General features: G+C 36.6%; 1 protein-coding gene across 4 annotated transcripts in view; it reads right to left on the reverse strand.

Moving 5' to 3' along the window:
* Window positions 1-19356, reverse strand: part of LOC120773797 (zwei Ig domain protein zig-8) — a 586297-nt gene that overhangs the window by 141942 nt on the left and 424999 nt on the right. For all 4 annotated transcript variants that reach the window (XM_040102902.1, XM_040102904.1, XM_040102901.1 and 1 more), the window contains exon 2: window positions 3322-5043. In XM_040102902.1, coding sequence (XP_039958836.1) covers window positions 3322-3367 — 46 coding nt within the window. In that variant the 5' untranslated portion in view covers window positions 3368-5043. The remainder of the gene's footprint in view (window positions 1-3321; window positions 5044-19356) is intronic.

Below are 19356 nucleotides of genomic sequence, written 5' to 3' on the forward strand. Positions count from 1 at the left end.
GCTTGCTTCTGTAACTTCCTTACACATTTTTGGCGCAATGCTTTGTGGCAAAATAATTGATTTTGAAGAGGAAAAGTTTGTCCTACTTCGCAAGCAGTTTATTTATTGTTATTTTACTGTTTTCAAAGAAAAATGCTTCTCCTTCGAATTCAATAAATAAATTTTTATTGGAGCTCATGTTTTGCAGCTAAAATATAGAAATTGTTTTCTTTGTGAATCAAATAATAAAAATTATCAAAAAGAAATTTAAAACGACTATTCTTTTACTTAAATACAATATATTGAGTGTAGCTCTTGAACTTTATTATATGACGTTAAAGCGGCTCGTGTCGCTGGAAGAAAACGTAAACTAATATGAAGGAAAAAGATGTAACTCATTTGGCAGTGAGAAACTCTTGGAATTGCAGTAATTACCAACTGCTTTTATGCGTTATTTGGGTCATCTGGGTAGGTTTTCAGAATGACAAGACCTCTACGCCCTCTAGTCGAATGAGACACACGAACCAGCCATTAAATGCTGGGTTTTCCAATAGGGATTGTTCTAAGTGTCGTTTCGGCAATTTTTAATATGTCATTAACTGAAATTTTTTTTTTTCATTGTACTTAGTAATATTTTTAATTTCTTCGTGGAAAGATATATGCAAGAACAACGCTTAGAAATTATTCAATTGTATTGTTAAAATTATCGTTCTCCAATTGCAACTTCACGTTTGCTTTTGTCATTTATGGTCGTAATAATCGTCTACATGTGGTCGCTATTTGTCGAATTGTTTAAAATTCCGAACGCACGTTTCATCTACATAATGTTCAAGTGCAATAAGACAAATAACTGCTCGAGGTAATGAAAATCTTGCTGCCGTTCAGGCAAGTATTGCTGACGACAGCAATTTGTCGATTCCAAGACGTTCTCAAGAATTGGGACAGTCTCAAACCACAAGCTGGCGGATTTTGAAAAATGAACTGATGACATTGGTTAATGCTGTGAATTTGCTGATTTTTTTCTTGGGGCAACTTGAAAGCGATAACGATTTTTTTAAGAAAATCATCTACTCCGACGAGACTCACTTTCATTTGCGTGGTGCAGTAAATATGCAAAACTGTCGATTCTAGTGCAAAGAAAATCCACAATTATTCATGAACAACCATTATATTCACCTAAATTGATAGTTTGGTGCAGTTTATGCTGCAATGGTATTTTCGGTTCGTAATTTTTTTTAAATGAAGCTGATGACACGGTTATTGTCAATGGAAAGAGGTATAGATAGATGATAGCCAATTTTTTATGACCACAGTTTCAAAAAGTTGGTATTGATAACATCTGATTCCAGCAAGACGGAGTCAGGCGCCATACAATACGTGCAACAACCGAATTATTGCGAGAAAAGTTTTGAGATTTGATTATTTCAAGAAATGTGCCATAGAATGGCCCCCAAGAAGTGATTTCACATCATTAGACTACTTTATACGGGGTTATTTAAAGTCGTTGGTCCCTAGCAATAAATCAGACTTTCTTCAAGCTTTAGAAATCAAGTTTGAACTTGAAATTCATGACATACGATTTTGTTTAGTGGTAGGTACTCGAAAATTGGGCTCATCGAACTCTTTCCTGCAAAAGAAGTCGTACAGGCCATTTGAATGATGTGATATTCAGAACTTAAGTGTATCGAATATAATTCACACTAAATATAAAACATTTGAATTCCCCTAACAATTAAATGCGTATTCTTAAAACTGGTGGCTTTAAACCAATCTATCCTCCGAACTCGTTGAGCATTTGTACATGTTTTTTCATTGAACGTTATGAATTGTTTTTATGTTATCAGTATCATTTTGTATAGAGTCGTAACTTTCAAATAAAAGTAACTAAACTCTTAGAATGAAAAAACTGCTAAGACTATATTATTCTTTAACGTTTGGTGAAAAAGGGTTATTAAAATACCGTTTCCTGCAGCAAACAGTATAATTTTTTCTACAATTTAAGCTGCTAACGTTCTTAACCCACGAAGAAAAATAACATTTTGGAGAAATGGCGATTTATTTTTAAGACTAGTGTTTCCATAGTTCGATATATTGAACCCAGCGATTGTCCAACATATTTAATACGTTAGGAAATACGTTTCCTGGAGGTCTTCAAAGTAAAACTTCGTAGCAATGATAACCTCCTCATTCGAAAATGTGCGTTGTTATGGTGGATGCTTCTTTATTTTCTAAATGTACGCTTCCGATTGCGTTAGTATACTACGAGTAGTGCGATTCAGTGTTTTGAAGTTGTCTCACGCGTTTGTGGTCCCAAGTGAGCAGCGAAAATGCTATTGGCTATCTAACACACCATCAAACCGCGGCCTCTTAATACGAAATCTTGGAGTTTTGCCCCTTCATACTCCGTGGTTCATTTAATAGTTTTATATCAAAAATGTAGTATAAGAATTCAACTTGCGCTATTCGAAGAAATTGCAATCTAATTTGTTATCTTATTAACTTTTGCATATTATGGTATAAGCCGTAGACCCATTTAGATTGGTTAATAAATTTTGATTGTCAGAAATGTTTATCTTAATTCACTTAGTTTCATCAAAATATCAAAAAATTAGGCCACGGTTTAAAGAGAGAATAAAAGTCAAAATGGATAGATATCATTAACCCGTATATAAAGAACAAGGCTTAGACTGCATTGACTTAAAGCATTACTCAAGTATTTTCGGGTAAATTCAATATTATGCGGTCACTTATTGCTAAGGCATCTGCTTTGACCGACATATGAGCAATAAATTAAGGTCTCTGTGGATCAGTAAAATTCCTACAAAATTATGAGATTTCTCATTTATTATGAATCTTTTTTCATGCAGTTAAAAATTCATAAGATACAAAAAATTATTGCCTTAAAATAACCGTTAATATCTTTTCAACGGTTAGGTTTACGAAAAATTCATAAGATACCATTTTGTAGAGCATTTTCCACAAAATATATATATTTTTTGTAAATAGTTGGAAGCGAGTTTTGAATTCTTCTTTCTAATTATGAGAAACAAAAATATAAAACTGTAAGGCGGAGGACCCTTCAGTTAAAAATAAGAGCACATATTTGGAGAGACTTAAAGGTGTTTAAGAACCCACGTATTTTTCAAAATATTAAGCGAAAAGAGGCTCCTATGGCTATTTAATTGCAATGAGACTTTTTATTAAAATTTAATATCCAACTTTTAAAATATTTCCGATTCTAAAATTACTGCTGTATTAATAACTGTAACGCATACTTATTACCAGCAACATTCAAAATATACAAAATATTAATTTCCGCTTCAAAAAGCGCATTCGACTCACCTGCATACAACAGCAACGCCAACAGTATCTGCACCCAATGTGTCATTTTGTTATTGTTTCTTGATGGATTTGCGTTCAAGCGATGATTTTGTCGTCGACGTGCATTAACAAAATATTAAATGGCTGACAATTCACTCGACCGTTTGTTTATATTTAATTATGTTCTCTGTTATTACTATGAATTATTGTACGTTTTATCGATATGTTGTGTTTGTTACGAAAGTAAAAACTTGCTAAAGGACTATAGCATGCTTTGTTGTTGTTAGTGTTGTTCTTTGCATCGGTTAGTTGAGTGTATAAAAGCCTAATTAATGCAGCGAGATAAATACACAAAGTGTGTGCAAATTCAATTAAATGTTGTACTTAAATTTCGCGCAAATTTAGCGATAACGCTCACATGTATTATATGAAGGTATGTAAAACCGATACAAAAGCAGACGTTTAAATTCGCTCGAATTTCATAAATGCTCTTTCCGGGTTCGTACTATCAAATGGCATATGAAGCCCGTAAAGTAAAATTAAGTGCGAAAAAATGGTCATTAAAAACGCCACGAAATTCCGGCGCACTCTCCTACACATGCAAATGTATGTGAGCATAAATAAATACCGTTAGTAATTATTTTAACCGTTAACAGCGACGTTGAGCAGCCAGACGTGGCAGCAGTTGGCGTCACGCGGCGTTCTTATTTGCTACGTGCTGATTATAACTGCTACTGTTGTTATTGCTATTGTTATTCTTACGACTGGAAATATTGGTGGCTGGTGTGAAATCAAGTTTAGTTTTGTTGTTGCATTTATAATTTTTAACGCGTTAATAAAACTGTTGTCCGGCGTTACGGCGAAAATTTTATTTTTAAATCTATATCATCTTTTCGCCGCTTGTTAAGGGAACAAAAAGAAAGCAAAAGCATATAAATGAAATCACAACAAAATCACCGTCGCTTCCGTTTCCGCTTTTCATTTACGCTTCCGACGTTTTTCACTCAAAAACCGTTGCCACGCGTATGCGATTGGCCTGCATGTGTTTGTCAGTTGTTTATTTTTGTTCACTTTTTCTTACAGAATACCGTTATTTTGCGGAAAAAACATGCTTGCATTATTTATCAATCTTTCAGCACAAAAAAGGGAAACGAGGCAGCAACATGGATGCCAGCGCCGTTGTTGCTCCTGTAAATTTACTTCCGTTGTATTCTGTTTTGTTTTTGTTTCGGTTCTGCCTTTAGGCTTTCATTTTATTTTTGTTGTATTTTAAAATTACCCGTCGGCTGTTGCCTGTTTTACGCCTCCAGCTTGTCGCTCAGCTGGAATCACGCGCCTTTTTAATTGGTTTCACTTTACAGTATTATTATGGCACGTGATGTCGTTTCTCTTATCCCTTAACGGTTATCCTTTTGTTGCCGTCGATTTGCGTTGAATCGCTACGCGCGTCGGCTCACATGTCAACGGCGCTCAGCCCGTCAGCGTCAGCTACGACTTGAGCTTGTTGTGCACTGTTCATCGCATTTTCATTTAATGCTGACACACATACACGCATACACTCATTTTCGATGTCTTCAACTCGTCTCTTTCACTTCCTTTTCATTAAGTCGGCATCGTTATTGCTTTAGTAATATTTGTAGTTGTTAGTGTTGTTGTTATTGTGCTTGTTGATAGGTGTTCTTGAGTGGCAATTATTTGGAATTGTACGGCTGGTATTTATTTTGCACGCCCACCTTTTGCCACCTGCAAGTGAAGAGAAGAAAATCGTGAGTAAAAATGCAAATACCTTATTAATGCTGTGTGTAAAATGAGTGTCGTGCTATTAAATGACACGAAAAACTCTGGATTCAAGTACGAAATTGTCAACGTGTCGGTGCAAAGTAATTGGAGGCAGCAAGTATATTAATTTTCTGAAGTATTTGAAGTATTTAATCGCTGACGGAGTGTGAGAATGTGAGAGAGTGAAAGTATTTCTCAATGCGCTCTAACAACGAGTACGACATGAAGGAAGTTTTTGCTGGATTTAATAAGGTCTTTCAATATTTAATTAAACTACTTAAAAAATTATAATTAAAATGAGTAAGATTCGCTCTTGATTGGGAAACAACTAAGCAGGACGTAGTAAAATCGAATATAAGAGTTTGACTCAAAGGCCTCTATGACTCTTGTTATGCAATTACATATATAAGACAACCTTTCAAACACACACAATAGTAGGACTTATGTAAACGAAATGAACATTACTACCCGTTAAACTACTAGAAATTTGGCAACACCGCAAGCAAATTTTTTAGGAAATGTACTCGTATGCTGCAACTATGTAACGACTGTTGAGGCATTTTATGACCTTCACCGACGAAGAAAAAGGATGCCTTTTTTTAAATTTCATAATAAAATATTGAATTTAATTGATATATGTAGTACTTGAGTTTTAATGAGATTTTAAGCAGTTACTACTCTGAAGAAGTTAGAGTATAGTCCACTCTCTTTACTTGTTTGCTTTCTTGAACTCTTTTTTGGCCGCACTCAAAATAATTTCAGGGTAGTTGAAGTTTTATTGGCCAAAGCATCCGCTCCATCCATCGTTAGTTTTGGCACTCACGTCATGAGTCATGACTTTAGAGTTTTAGACAATTTCGTCTATCTTACAATCAATACTAACATCAACAAGAAAACGCTAACTTCCGTATTATAGTTCCGGTACAGTCGAACTTAACGCTTCATAAATACAAAAGTTTCCTTACTAAAACTTTGTTCTCTCAGTTTCCTTAGCAGCTATATGTTATATTAACTCGATCTGAATAATTTCTTCGGAGAGCAATAACTCATGTCAAATTTGATGAAAGCGAAGTGCCAATGCTTTCCATCCATACACTTTATTCCAATCGTTTCAGTTTGTTATTGTAGTCCGATATCGGTTTTTTCGAAAAATAAGCAGTTTCTTGGTGAAGAAAGTTCGGGTGAAAAATTTCAGGTCCATATCTCAAAAATTATGCTACTAGTTCGCATATATACGGACTAATGGTCGCTAGAACGGAAGAACGGCCAACGTCCGGTGTGTTTAACGTGGGTACCTTCTGGCCACAGCCTTATTCCACGGCGCTCAAAAGCACAGCGGATCGAATCAATGTGTTGGTCAGCGCGCGGAAAATGCCAGGCATTTCCAGTACCAATTTTCAGTGTCGAATGAACACACTTACTACCTTGGTAGTGTCCGAGGCCCGTTAAAAACCTCTGCCATATTTTGGGTCCTGCACCCGGTTGCAATGCACATTTAACTAACAAAGTGTATTCGGGCTTTAATCACCACGATTTTCCCCGAGGAGCCAGACCTCTTAGCATAAACTGCTACAAGTTGAGCTTCCGTACTGCTCTGAACTGGTGACCAGGGGCTGCACCCCATACACACCAATCATACAGAAAACTAACCGTAATTTCCAGTTAAATGCCTTCACCGCCTAAACAAGTCTCGCGCAAACGACCCTAACTATTCGGCACTCCGACTGGTGGAGATGACACCACTAATATCTTAACGTCCATCGGTCCAGCTAATCCCCATACCACAAGGATTCCTAATGTCCGAGTGCATCGGATATTCTGCGATTGTTTGCACCTTTTCCTCTACCTCCGCCTCACAAAAATAACCCGACCTATCAGATAGATCCTTCTGATGCAAAAATGCATTAGGAAGTCCATGCCCCGTAGGCAGAAAACCCTGACTCAGACAAAATCTAAATTTTCGGTTACCCTCAACAAAACCAACGTCTCGAATGTACTCATACGTCACTCGGCCGCTAGGACCAACGTCTTGCCACCTACACCTGACCCTATCATCTAGTAGCCTTCTGGTTCATAGATATCCCTCTTTTACGACATCATCGCTCAAGCCCTGAATGCTTCATGCTTCTGAAATCTGCTCTTAAGCAGCATTGTCACCATTTTCTTCATCAATATGTCCACCCCCACACCTAAACCCCAAGTATTTATAATTTCCAAAAGATGTCCTCCCGCCCGCTATAGATCAGACCGTGTGCGACCTTCTACCAGAAGAATAAAGTCGTCTGCATAAGTACAACCACAGAAAAGACCACAGATAGAACCCTGCGGGCAGCCACGAACTACTCCAATCACCACACTCTCAGTCATTCCGCTTAGAGATCCATTTCTGTCCGAAAAGTAACTCCGCCAAAGCGTAATTTCCGGACAGCGAAGCTACTTCAGCCGTGTAAGGACGGACGGTTAGACCGACATGACTAAATTGACTCAGCTCGTCACATGACAGGGTTAAAAGACCTTGTTCATGTTGGAAAAACTTTAAATTGGCCAGTTGAGTTCGGTATAAGAAAGAATAACAGCTACACTTTGTAGTAGTTCAAGAATTTTCGTCATTATCTTCGTAATCTTATTTGCCATACTCCAATAGAAACCCTACCAGATATAAAATAATAATTGTCTATAAAAAAGTGGAGCTTCATTTTTCCAAATATGTATTGCAACCGTATGCAAATTTCAACAGCCTATCATATAGGCCTGTGCATTTATTGCACCCCATTGCATAATTCTTAGGTGCGTTAAAAAGTTTGATAAATTGCTGCATTAAAACTGAGGAACATTAATAATAAAATTTTTTTTTTTTTGAAAGGCAAAAAAGCTGCGCGTGATAGCTTCCAACGAACGCAGTTGCTGTAGTCAGTTCAAAAATAAAACATTTTGTGTGAGTTTCGGAAACTTTTTCATCAGTTATGCGCCTAAAAGAAAACAATTCAATTTTTTCCACCAACATAAGCAAACAAACAAACTGAGGCTTTGTGAGAGAGACACAGTCATGCAAAGTTTCGAGCGTTCCAATGGCAGCTGCGTAACACAAAAGTCTCTGGGTGTTTATGTATGCACTTGAGATCTGTAATCCGAAGCCAGATCCTTCTTCACAAACTAACATTTTAGCATTTGTACTTCAAACGAACTACTCTAACGGTATTAAGCGAATGCACCCATTCGCCAGTGGTGTGCATGACATTTTCACAAGCTTAAGCGGCGGAGTGGAAGAGTGGAGGAACAAAGTTGAAAGCAGCCGAAATTTACTATGCACTAGACAGTGTCGAAAAACTCTCCGGTTACAAAGAAAATTTTAATGTCCTTTTTTGTATGCGAAAAGCGGCAAACGTTTCAGTTGCAAACGCTGTCTGCCACACTTGCCCCACAACACACCACGCGCTGGCAACACACACTATGTTTTTGGCATACGTATGTTTATACAATTTATCACACGGCGACAAGTGAAAAAATTAGTCAAAGCAGCAGAGCTGGGCCGAGGTGAAGAAGCTGAGTGGCATGTCACACACACACGCTCATCCCAAGCCACTGATTGGTATCCTTGTAGTAGCGAATATTCAGAACCGTAGCCGCAACCCAGTCGAAAATGTGAACTAGCTTTTCATGGTATTGTATTTTAGAAAGTTTTACCTAGGAATCACTTAGACGGATTTTGCTCTCCACTACGGGATATACAAGGTCTTACTGCCACAAATCCGCCGAGTGCTCAATAGTACCATACAAGAGAAAAAGGTGACATCTTTTTCTTTCTGGGTGACCATGCCTTTCCTCTTATGCTTTTTATACTTTTTTACTTGCTGCAAAGAGGAGAGGGGTTTGCTCATATGCATGACATAGTTGAGCAGAATATTTTGTGGATTCATATGTTACCATTACTTTCTATGTGTGTGTGCAACGCGCATTGTGCTGCTAAATATCCACATCCCCCCACTGATTTATGTAGCTGCATATATTCATCTTTTTTGCAAGTGTTTGTTGATTCTCTGCTTTTATTTTGGGTCTTTGTTTAAGCGTTTAACTTAGTGGGCGACCAAAAAAAAACAGGAATTCGGTTATGATTTATTAGTATGCGCTGACTGATGTTGTCAGTTGAATTTTTAAGCAGATTACAATGAATGACTGTTTCAAAAGCTGACAACACAGACATGCATATTTGTATGTGGAGATCCTGTTGTGTGCGGTTTTGCTTTAAAAATTCAATAGGAAAAATCTTGTTGCTCCGAATAAGAACAGCATGATATTGTGGCCACTTTATTATTGATTTTATATATTTTTTATTTGTTATTTAAAGTGAATTATAGAGGCATAGAAATATTCTTGAGGTACTCTTTCGCTTTTAAAACAAGACTGTACAACGTCACAACGTTTTAGTTTCACAAATGTTGACCCTGATGATATTGATAAATAGATGTGGACAAACGCTCCTATACTCGAACTCAATGCTAGTTTTAATACTCTGATACCGGATTAATTTTTACCTCCTTGAAAAAAGCTGTCCTTTAGAGCACTACGTCTACAGTTACCTTAATTTTAGCCACTGCAGTCAGTCAAAACCTAACCTTGATAGAGAACTCTTTATAGAAAACTCCCCGCTCTAACATTCCTTACCTTTGACCCATCCGGTAAAAAATCTTACTGCGTCTAATATCCAGTGATTTCACACGTCCACATATTCTTCGTTAGTATATATACAGAAAAAGCCATCACGAGTAGTTTCTGCAACGTCGTGGTGAAAATATAGGACCGACAGGTTTCGGTAGAGGGCATTCCTAGTTAACGAACGAGCGGTTTGTCAGTTCTCTCCTTGCACCTGGAGGGTCAAGAAAAACATTTCGCGCTCGTTGGAGCGGAGGTATGTGATTAAATTCTGTGTGAAACTCGGTAAATATGCGACAGAAACGTTTGAATAACGTAATCACAAGTGACGAGCCTAGGAGCTTTGAGTACGATCCCGAGATAAAGAAGCAATCTTCTGAGTTTTTTGTTGAGACGACAGAGGCAATCCAAACAGAGTTCACCTCGACTTTTATGACTATTCCGGAAAATGTCTTCCGTGACGCCTGCAATGCTTGGAAATTGCGCTGGCAGCGCTGTATCGACGCAGAAGGAGCCTATTTTGAAAGTTTTTAAAGATTTGTAACGATTAGTTCAACAAATTTTTTTAAATCGCCTCATTTCTATTAGTTTCCGGACATACTCTGTATATTGATCATAAATACTCTCATAAATCGACACAATTCTTAGGGTCTATCACGTACATATACTTGTATGTTAAAGCAAATAGTAATATTAGTTTCAGTTATTCCTCCTGTTTCGTCGAAAGTATCACTGTGAGCTGTTTTGAGCTTAGTCTGGTAGAGAAGAATATGCCAGGATGTTTCGACCCATCTTCATACATAGAACTGTAACAATTTTCACCAACGCCTGATTATTTCATGCGACGTCTTTGAGTCTAGCGCTAAAACGTTAGAGGACAATATAAACCCAGCATGTTCCCAATCACCAGCTCTTACAGTTTCCAGCGAACCGACTATAGCTAACCGACTATCTAAACGAGACAGGTAATGAAGGACCTTGATGTTGTTGATAGTGCGATTAGAACATTTTTGACGAACTTTGGGGGCACACAGTGAGCGAACTCAATGATAGTATTGTCTGTGCTAATGGTGATCGCTTCTGCCTGATGAGCCTTTCATTGGTTCGGCAGCCTAAAACTAAGTTTAACGAAGAGCTCTTTAAAAAAAACTTCATCTTCCCACCATCCGCTCGAGCTTCGACCCCTCTGAGCAGAAAAAAGTCACCAGTAGTATACTCTACGACACAGTGGTTTTTGTTTTCAAAGATGTAGTTGAAGAAGAAAAGATTACCAAAATTTCAAATGGGCACCCTTTCTTACTGCAGAAATTTTGGAAAACTTAATTTTAGCTTAATTTTTTATATATGGTATATTTCTTACGCAAACAGCATAAAGGCGCATTTTTTTTAGAAACAATCGTTACGTAGTTCCACCCATCTGGACGTTCTTCATGCTAATCAAATCCTTGAATACTTCATCAACTGAACTAAGAATTAAATTTAAGTAAGAAATGAAACTGGTTGAATATGCAAGAAGTTTTTGGTGATATAGTTCATTGCCACCATGCTATCACCTGAGAAAGAAAAAACATTTGATAGGAACACTACTGTACATTTCTAATCTTTCTGAACATGAAACTTTCAATGACTGAGAAAGATATAGAGTTCAAATTTATTGAATTGCTTGTTAAAACATGTATGGATTACAAGAGGTCATTCACTCATTTCTTAAGTAAATTTGTGTTTTTTATCTATTTTAAATTTATAATTAACCAGTTGTCGAAGGTTTTAAGTCACCTATGACTTTCTTTATTATTCCTCACACATTGAATTATTATTTTCATATGTGAGTATCGTCTTTTGCCCACAATTCAGGATATACATATGTAAATACTTCCTTTGCCAATTTTATTTCAATAACATTTGTTCAACTCAATGACGGCAAATTTTCATTTTCGGTTAATAGTATTACTTTAATCAATTTAATCTGCATGCGTGACACAACAAGCAGCTGCTTTACTATATAAATGAAATTGCGGTGCAAACTGTTGCAACAGAATTTCAACGGAAACGCGTGACAACTGTGCCATACAACCATGGAACTACAAGTGTATGCAATTGTAGGTGTGTATGTATGTACAAAAATGCCGGTATAGACGTGTTAACAACACTTCTGACACCTTGTACATATATAGCTCACATCCGCAAAGCAATTCCACGCAAAAACAACTGCGTACACAACACAGATATACATAGTTTATTTGCTAGGAGATATATTTATTTGTGAGTATATACGTGTAAGTGTATATGTGTAGAGCAGCTAAGTTTACGTTTTGTGTCCGAAAAGTGATAAAATGTTGCAGAATGTCATAAAGTTTCAAGCAAAACACAAACAGATAACAGGCACATATAAAATGTATAGCATGCTTTTAGGGGCACATTGGACACAGTATAATATGACAGCACGGTTGCTGCAAGAATAGTCAGGCATACAAATTAACTTTATTTTTACGATTACACGTGTGACAGGCACTTCAAGGCACACACTCGACTGGTCACACACACACACACACACATACGCACGCACACCGGCACACAAATATGCATTATCGTCTCTACAGTCATAAAACTAACAAACAGGAGCGTTTGTCTGAGCGCTAGCTGTTTCTAATTGCGCATGTACAAATCTTGCTTTTCTATATGTTGTGGACGCTGGCTGTGGCATGTGTTTGAGCGTTTTAGCGGAAGTGTAAAATCCACATACAATTAATATAAACTAACAAAACTCTCACTCACGCATCACAGTAGCAACAATGACGTGCTTGTTGAAATGATTTCTGTCAACAACACTGCTATGCTTTCAACTAAATAAATAACTACCGTTTGTTGTGTGACACAATAACAACAATAATAGCAACAATGGCAAATAATAAATGTCGGTGTGTGTAAACAAAGAGCGTAGATGACACTTACAAATGCACTCATCATTATTCGTCGCTCGTCGGCAGTTGTCGCCGCTTGCGTATGTCATTCGTCATATTATTGCTTTGTTGCGCAGCACACACGTTCCACATAGTTTTTCATTAAAAACTATTTTCTTCTGGACTTTCCTTTGCTGCTAACCATTTCAGCACAACTATTGCCATCAAACAGTGGCAATTAACAATTGTAGGCAGCGCAGCACTTATATTTGCAAGCACGTGTTTGTGTAGTTGTAGTGGGTTTGTGTATATGCTTGCTGTTATATATTTCCCTGACATTTTCGAAGAATTAGCTAGTTTACAACTACACATCAACTTAACTCATTCAACTGAATGTAATTTGCATTTTAGCGTTATTAGATGTTAGGGGTGTCGTTATTTTCGGTGTTCATAATTATTATTTTTTAAACTGTAAATTTTTTTCCAATCTTCAGAGTTAGGAAATATGACTCATAGTAGAAAATTTAATCACAAATATTATTAGAGTGTGTGAGTATCTGAGTAGTTAAAGAACAAAAATTCACGAAGAAAGAAATTATTGATAAGCATGGTGCTCTATTGAGGGGGCACTCAGTGTGAATTTCGAAAAACAACCACAGCTTTATTTTCTGCATATTTCGTTAGACTTGAAATCTTTTGACAAAAAATTTCTTGAAAGAAAAAATACTTTTGTTCAAATTAGTTTATTTCAGTTTTTCATATAAATTTCGAGGTTATATGAAAAAGTTTTGGATGCAAAAGGTGTAGATATTTTCATTATCTGAAATCGAAGTAAACAGTTTTTAACCCTTCAACGTCGACCCTCCCCATCTTTTTATAACTTAGATCATGCGTAAATTATCTTTCATTTAATATTTGTTATTTGATCTTTCATTTCCGATTGCTTTCATTGTACTGTTTTTTTTTATTTTCAAAAGTTATCTACCCTAGTCTAATAAGAAAGGACACGAAAAGGATGCTGAGAAACAAGAAAGTTTTTATGGACGCTCAACTCAAAGCTAAATTTTCTAGTTAAGAAATATAAAATTAAATATAACTGATGATATATTATAATATCAGCATTTTAATTAGTAGTACTAAAGTTGAAACAAGTGAGCCAAATTAATTTATAAACTTTTATTAACATAACACTAACCAAAACCATAAGAACACCCCTAAAGTGAGCAAAGACTTAACTGAAATATTCAAAGCATACACAATCCTTTAAAGGCTTGACTGAGTAATCACTATAAACTAACGCCATGTGACACAAATTTCCACATTTCCGGTTCTTAATCATCGTACATTTTCCTCCATATGTGACTCATACGTCCTGGGTGTCACAGCAAAATGTGAATTACCATAAAATATATGTCTGTACATATTCATACTTTCGCATATATATAAACAGCAGATATTGTTGTGTATTAATTGCTAAATACACGCACACACACTCAAGTACAAATAAAAAATATGTGTGTATTTTATAGCACAATGCAGACCATTGCCACTGCTTGCATCTGTTTAAGGAAATTATGTCGGATATGTTACATATTGTACAGCTATGCCGCAAATTGCTTGTTGGTAAATGACACAAAAACTTTGCAATTAAATGTAGGTGACTTGAGCTCTCGACCTTTTCTAATTAAATCAATGGGTTGGCAAGGAGGCTTGGAGGATGGAGGATACTCAATTTAAGCATTTGCATGCAAATATTTGATATTTTTTAACTATGTAAATTTTTATTGACTTTAAAAATATCTTATTTTATCCAATATACAAGTATATTTGTTAATGTTATTACTGTGAAAATAAAATGACATTTTCCAACCAAAGACGTCAATTAGACGTCACAATTTTTTATTAATATTTTGAAAAGGTTGTTAACTTTCAGAAAAATTATGACTTAAGGTTTCTCGAAATAGGGACCTATGACAACGTCCTGTTGACTGTAACTGAGAAATCTGACATGTTGTTTAAAAGAAGTGCTACCAGCCAAAAGGTAACGTTGAAATATCTGAGATCTTAGAACGTCTTTCGGAAAGCATTTACACAATTTTTTTGTTTTTTTGTTGGTGCACTCTTTATTTAATTTAATTTCTATTCTTTGTTTACAAGCCATTTAGGGTCACCGTGTCACATATTTTTTTATAATGGAAAAAATTTAATATCGTGCAGTGACAAAATTCTTATTTTTGGAAGGTGTAGCACCAAAAGAAATTCACAAACGAATGTTAAAAGTGAACAGAACAGTAGAACAGTAGAAAGATGGGTTGCTGCTTAAAGACGATCCACGCGCAGGACGTCCAAAAAGCGCATCAATGCCAAAATCGTAGCCAAAATACAAGATATGGCTTTGGAAGTTCGTCGATTGACTGAGAAAGATTTAGTAGAGGCTCTACTCGTCGCATTATGGAACAAAAACACATTCGATTGCGACTTTTTCAGTAAAATTTGGAGGGTTTTAAAAAGAATAAAGTGGATTTTGTGCGTCGATTCATCACTACGGATAAGACTTGGGTCTATGACCATGATTCTGATTCGAAACAAGAAGCTAAAGAGTGGTGTGAAGCTGGCTGTTCGGCTTCGAAACGAGTTCGTGTTCGGAAATCTCCCAAGAAGGTTATGGTATCAGTTTTTTGGGATGCGAGAGGAATTTTGTTTGTGGATTAACAAGCAGACTGGTTCAACAATTAGTTCTGTCGTTATGACCTATTTTGCAGACCTTCCGGATTCTCACTTCAGGGATAGGATCCACGGATCCACGGATTGGAAGGTCGTTGGAGCAAGTGTATTGATGTTCGCGAAGATTGTACTGAATAATAAAGTGTATTTTGAATCATAAAATTGTGCTTTTCTTATCAAACGACAAGACTTAATGAAGAACCTGTCATTATTTGGATTTGTTAGTAAAAATGTGCGACGTTAATTTATATATATTCACTAGTTTCGAACGTAATCGTATGCCTATTGTTTCCGATATTTTCTTATTTCTACAGCAAACCTTTCTATATCATTCCTCTCATTCTAAAATTGTCTCTGAGCTCGCCTCGGGGTGATGATTATCCGATATTTCTCATTTTAACATTGTAAAATGAGGTGGTGAAAGGTAGAACTTTCACTAAATAGGATAAGATAACACCGCCTGATGCTATCAAAATTCCTCCTAATACCTGAAGGGATGAAGAAAGTGAAAGCCACGTGACACATTTTTCATAGCCCTCGCCGCATACTCACAAGTACTTTGTACCTCTGGAAGCATTATTCGTTGTTGGACGTTGGAACGCTTCCTGTTGTTGTTGTTAAGTTAGCAGGTGCCAACAGCTAAGATATTGAGGTATCTAATATATGTGTGTGTATAAGAAGTGCAAGAAACTGCAATCGCTAAGTGGCATCACTTGCAGGTTGTGGCACTAAGAAAGTGAGAGTATGAAGAGCAACGATAGAGCTGCACCCGGTTAAGCGTAATTGGAGTGGGGAGGGACCGCACTGGTGACAGCGTTGTAAGTTACCGCCAGCAGGTGTTCACACTACTTGATATTTGTTGTTGCTTTTCTTGTATTTTTGTGTGTGTGGCTGCTACTTGCCATCAACGTCTGCATGAAGTGCCATGACGTTGGCAAGTATTTTATTTGAAATTGAGAAAATGTTATTTGTGCTCTTCAAAAGCTGATAGCTTGCCGTGGACAAGTGCACAGAAGCACAGTGCAGCGCCAACAGAATTGCTGCGCTAACGGAACTGCAATGAAGTGAAATGGGCATGTTTACAAGCGCTAGCTCAAATACTACAAAGACAGACGTGCATATGCTGCTACATATGGGCAAACACACAGTTACTCACATAGACTGATATATACATATGTACATACAAGTACTCACTTGTACAAGTACACAAGCACAGGTCCTTGTTGTAAAAACAAAAAAAAGTACGAAAAGTGAGTACCTGAGGAAATTAAATTTTAAAAGTGCCGTTGATATAACATCAGCTCTCTGTGTGTGTATGTGTGAGGGAGTGTGAGAGCTGTATAAACGGCAGGTGCCTACGAAAAATGGTGAAATAAATAAAAATTGATATAAAATTACGGAATATTATGTAGGTATAAAGGAGGAAAAATTTAATGGAAAGACTGGCGGGCAAAAGGCAGAGAAGAATGGCTGATATTTCGTAGATAGCAGAATTTAGGTCATATCGAAAGGGTGCAAATACGAAAGCAGAGAAAAAAATATTACTGTGTTTACCCACTTTATGTTTTCGAACGTACTTGCAGCAGCAAGGCAGGCCAGAGAATAGTCATTAACTAAACATGATAAATCAGAGAGAAAAATGCTTTCAAGCCAAAACGAAGGACAGTATGTGGAAAGCGATGTAATTAAAAGGCAATAACTAAGAATGTGGTTTAAGAAAAATAACACTTAGTTTGAAAGGATTCTATGTGCAGTTATGTGCTGTAGAGGTTAGGTAGTAGTGACCTAAAATTTTTGTATTTCTTTTCTATGGAAAACACACACATCTACATTGGCATGTTATATATATTTGTAGACGTTTTGAATTTGGCACACCGGTACTGCCATAAATAACTGTCAGCAGAGATTTTGGTATGTTTTTAAGTTTCAAATGCAGCAACACATATATTTTGCTATCTTTTTGTCAGCCAAAGCAAACACTAAAAACTTCCAAGAATCGAGAAAAGGTTGGAGGTCGAAATTTAAAAGCTGCTACTATTCATTTTGTGCTGTAATAATTCATGCGATTTTTTTTACATAAGCAGTGACACTCTGGCTTAGAAATTTAGCCGCTGCATTGTTTGTTTTTTCATTTGCAGTGATAATATTGTGTATCTTTTAGCTCTATTACATATGTATGTATGTTTCAAATGGATTTTGTTCAATGTGTTGAAAAATTTAGTGTGAAAATTATACTTCAAAGATAGTCAGAATCATATAAAATTTGAAATATAAAGAGGATTTTGATATCATTCTAAGCTTCTAAAAACTATATTTGATGCTACGTACTCAAGGAAGAAAATTTTACTACAGAACTGGTCAATTGATAAGGCCTGACACATGTCAACATCATAAGATGGCTCAACAAGAATATGCGTATTATTTAACCCTAACCTTCAAAAGGCGCATGTATAAATTTCACAGCTGTCGATTTGTTAGTTTATAAATTATGTCATTTTGAGTGAAGAAATTTTTGTTACTTAGAATAAAATCATTAAAAGGAATTTCGCGTGCTGATTGATGGCGGGTTTCTGGGCACTGCCCCAGGAAAATAAACCATCAAAGATTGGTAAGCTAAGGTCAGACGTTGCGAGATGACAACCGAAGACAGTGAAGGCAGTGAACGCCAAAACGAAGTTGTGGCCGACGAAAGCACCAATAAAGTCTACTAAATAATTGTGGATGACCATGAAGTGAACTTGTTTGACACAAGTGCAAACAATGGTTCGTTCACTTCCGTTCTGGAAATATCGATGTGAAAAATGCACCTCGCTCTGGTGGTGGAAAATATTGACCAGGACCGTCACATAAGCAGCCGTGACATCGCATTCATCATCAAACGATTTTGAACCATTTAAAAAGGCTGGCTCTTTGAAAATTCAGGTGAAGTCGAACAATTTCTGAAGCGAATGATAACAGGAGAGGAAAAGTGGATCAAATACGAAAACATTGTGAGAAAAAGATCATGGTCCGAGCGTGTTGAAGCTCAACAAATGGTCGCAAAGCCAGAATTGACGCCTCGAAAGGTTATACTGAGTGTTTGGTGGGATTGGAAAGGAATTATCCACTATGAGCTGCTTCAGCCTAGTCGAACGATTGATTCTACATTTTACTGTCAACAACTGATGAGATTGGAGTAAGCAAAAAACAGCCAGAACTGATCAACAGAAAGAGCTTCGTCTTCTATCAGGACAACGCTAGACCACACACATATCTGATGATTTGGCAGAAACTGAGAGAGCTTGGTGTAGATGTATCCACCATATAGCTCTGACTTTGCACCATCGGACTGCCATTTCTTTCGGTCAATGCAGAACACCCTTAATGGAGAAAAGTTGGTTTCAAGCCTGTGAAAATTCCTTGTCGCTGTTTTTCGCCGAGAAACCAGAAAAGTTTTACACTGATAAAGTAATGTCTCTAGCGAAAAAATATCAAAAACTATTTGGTTAAATAAATTTTATTATAGATATTAAAAAAATGTATATGTTGAATGAAGTTTCATTAGAAAAACGAAAAGACTTTTCGACTGTTCAATAAATCCGAATTTTCGCATCGTATGTGACAGTAATTGAAACATGGTCCCAACGGTCGGTTTGCAAGATTATGGCGTGTGCAGTTTGAATGCGCATGGATTAAATTTTATTGAATACTCGCTGGGAAGAAATTATCATCGAATGATCCCCGAAAGTGACACCTGTTCATGTTCTACTGTGGTATATTGGAGACTTTTCAACTGACCTAATATGCATGCACTTAGATTAGACCAATAGTAATACATAACTTTTAAGTGCTTTTCTTTAGAGACCTATAATCCCTTAGTTGTTTCAACTACGTTCCAATAAGTCTTTAGTATAGAGTCTATTTAGCTTGCTGATGAGTTTTAAAATAATCGGTCAAAACTATGCGGTCCAATAAATTAATAAATTTTTCCAGCCATTGGGTTTCAGGACTCCAGTATAAAACG

The sequence above is a fragment of the Bactrocera tryoni genome, chromosome 4 (assembly GCF_016617805.1).
Source record: "Bactrocera tryoni isolate S06 chromosome 4, CSIRO_BtryS06_freeze2, whole genome shotgun sequence".
Lineage (NCBI taxonomy): Eukaryota > Metazoa > Arthropoda > Insecta > Diptera > Tephritidae > Bactrocera > Bactrocera tryoni.